Raw genomic sequence first — 1,400 nt, 5'->3', positions numbered from 1 at the left:
TGCTCTTTTGAAGCACTGGTTTGACTGGTGTCTGGTTGAACATCTCACTGTCCTGACTGTGTGTCTAGTGGCTCGTTGACCACACGTCTCTGCTGGAGGCCACGGAGCAGCTGACGTTAAAGTAAAGATGAGAGGGAAATCCTCGACGCAGCAGAGGAGGAGACGTCCTGTCCCTCAGTGTCTCCTGTCCCTGGATGCAGCTAGTTTCTCCTCAGTGGAACCTTTGCATTAAAACCCCACCCGCCCTGACACCCAGCAGGTTGAAACAAGCTTCCCCTGCCCCTGGTGTGGGACTTGTTCACTGGAAGTCACAGCTCTGCTCTCCCATCAGACAGTTCATCTTCCTCCACCAGGTCTCTGACAGACTCTTGATCTTGTCTGGTGTCTTCCTCCTCAGAGTCGTCCTCTGCTGCTGGACGCTGCTACTGTCCGTCTGCTGGATACTGGCCAAGATGGCCGAATCGAACGCATCCTTCAGGTTCTTCTGGGTCAGCGCCGAGCACTCGGCAAAGCTCACGGCCCCGAGCTCCTGGGCGAGCCGCTGGCCCTCCTCGGTGTCCACCGGCCGCTGCTGGTTCTGGGCCAAGTGGATCAGCACCTGGACGTCCTCCTTCAGGTCCAACTGGGTTCCGACCAGGACCAGGGGGGCGCCGGGACAGTGCTGACGGATCTCAGGGACCCATCTGTCCATCAGGTTACGGAAGGAGCAGGGCCGCACCACGCTGTAGCAGAGCAGGAAGACGTCTGCGTTCCTGTAGCAAAGAGGCCGGAGACGTTCCAGCTCGTCCTTCGAGAGGGAAAGAGACAGAGACGTCACTCAACTCAGACACTAGAAAGATGGAGTCTGTGTTTCCAATGAACAAATCCCCTGAAATAACTAATACCACCAACGTGTGCATCTTGAAGGACTTGTTACAAATATTTCCTGAAATGGAGGGAAGCTGTAGTTTTAACTAGACGTCAAACAGAAGGGAAACTTGTTTATGGGGATTATGTTTCTTAGCGAATAAACCACAGCAGGTTCATTTTTAAACCAGTGTTTGGTCTCGGACTTTGAATCTAATCCAGACGTGGATATTTGAGTTCAATTCGTTTTATTCTACCTGGATTTATTTGGTCTTTTTACTGTTTTCACAAATAGAAAAGAAACTCGATTTAACAAAATAAGGTTTAAAAGAAGGTTTGCAGATTCAGAATCCAACCAGATCAGGTTGGACTGATTTGCACCAGTTTACCTGCAAAGCTGAACTGATTAATTCAGTTTTCACATGTAATATTGTGTAAATCGGTTCTTGATTTCACGGTTTCATGAGTTATGTGGCAAAATGGAAAGAGAATATGAACCTAGATTAAAATCTTCAACTCAGAGGCCAAGTTCAAATATTCTTCTCCTCTATTTC

At 49.0% G+C, this 1,400-nt stretch overlaps 1 protein-coding gene across 1 annotated transcript in view; it reads right to left on the bottom strand.

The window, feature by feature from the left end:
• Window positions 1-298: 298 nt before the first annotated feature.
• Window positions 299-1,400, bottom strand: part of LOC133024145 (rho-related GTP-binding protein RhoU-like) — a 3,350-nt gene continuing 2,248 nt past the window's right edge. The window contains exon 4 of the mRNA XM_061091128.1: window positions 299-787. Within this exon, the coding sequence (XP_060947111.1) occupies window positions 299-787 (489 nt within the window). The remainder of the gene's footprint in view (window positions 788-1,400) is intronic.

This window comes from Limanda limanda, chromosome 2 (genome assembly GCF_963576545.1).
Source record: "Limanda limanda chromosome 2, fLimLim1.1, whole genome shotgun sequence".
In the NCBI taxonomy this organism is placed as follows: domain Eukaryota; kingdom Metazoa; phylum Chordata; class Actinopteri; order Pleuronectiformes; family Pleuronectidae; genus Limanda; species Limanda limanda.
Note: the sequence above shows the minus strand (reverse complement) of the source record. Positions and strands in the feature narration are given on the sequence as shown.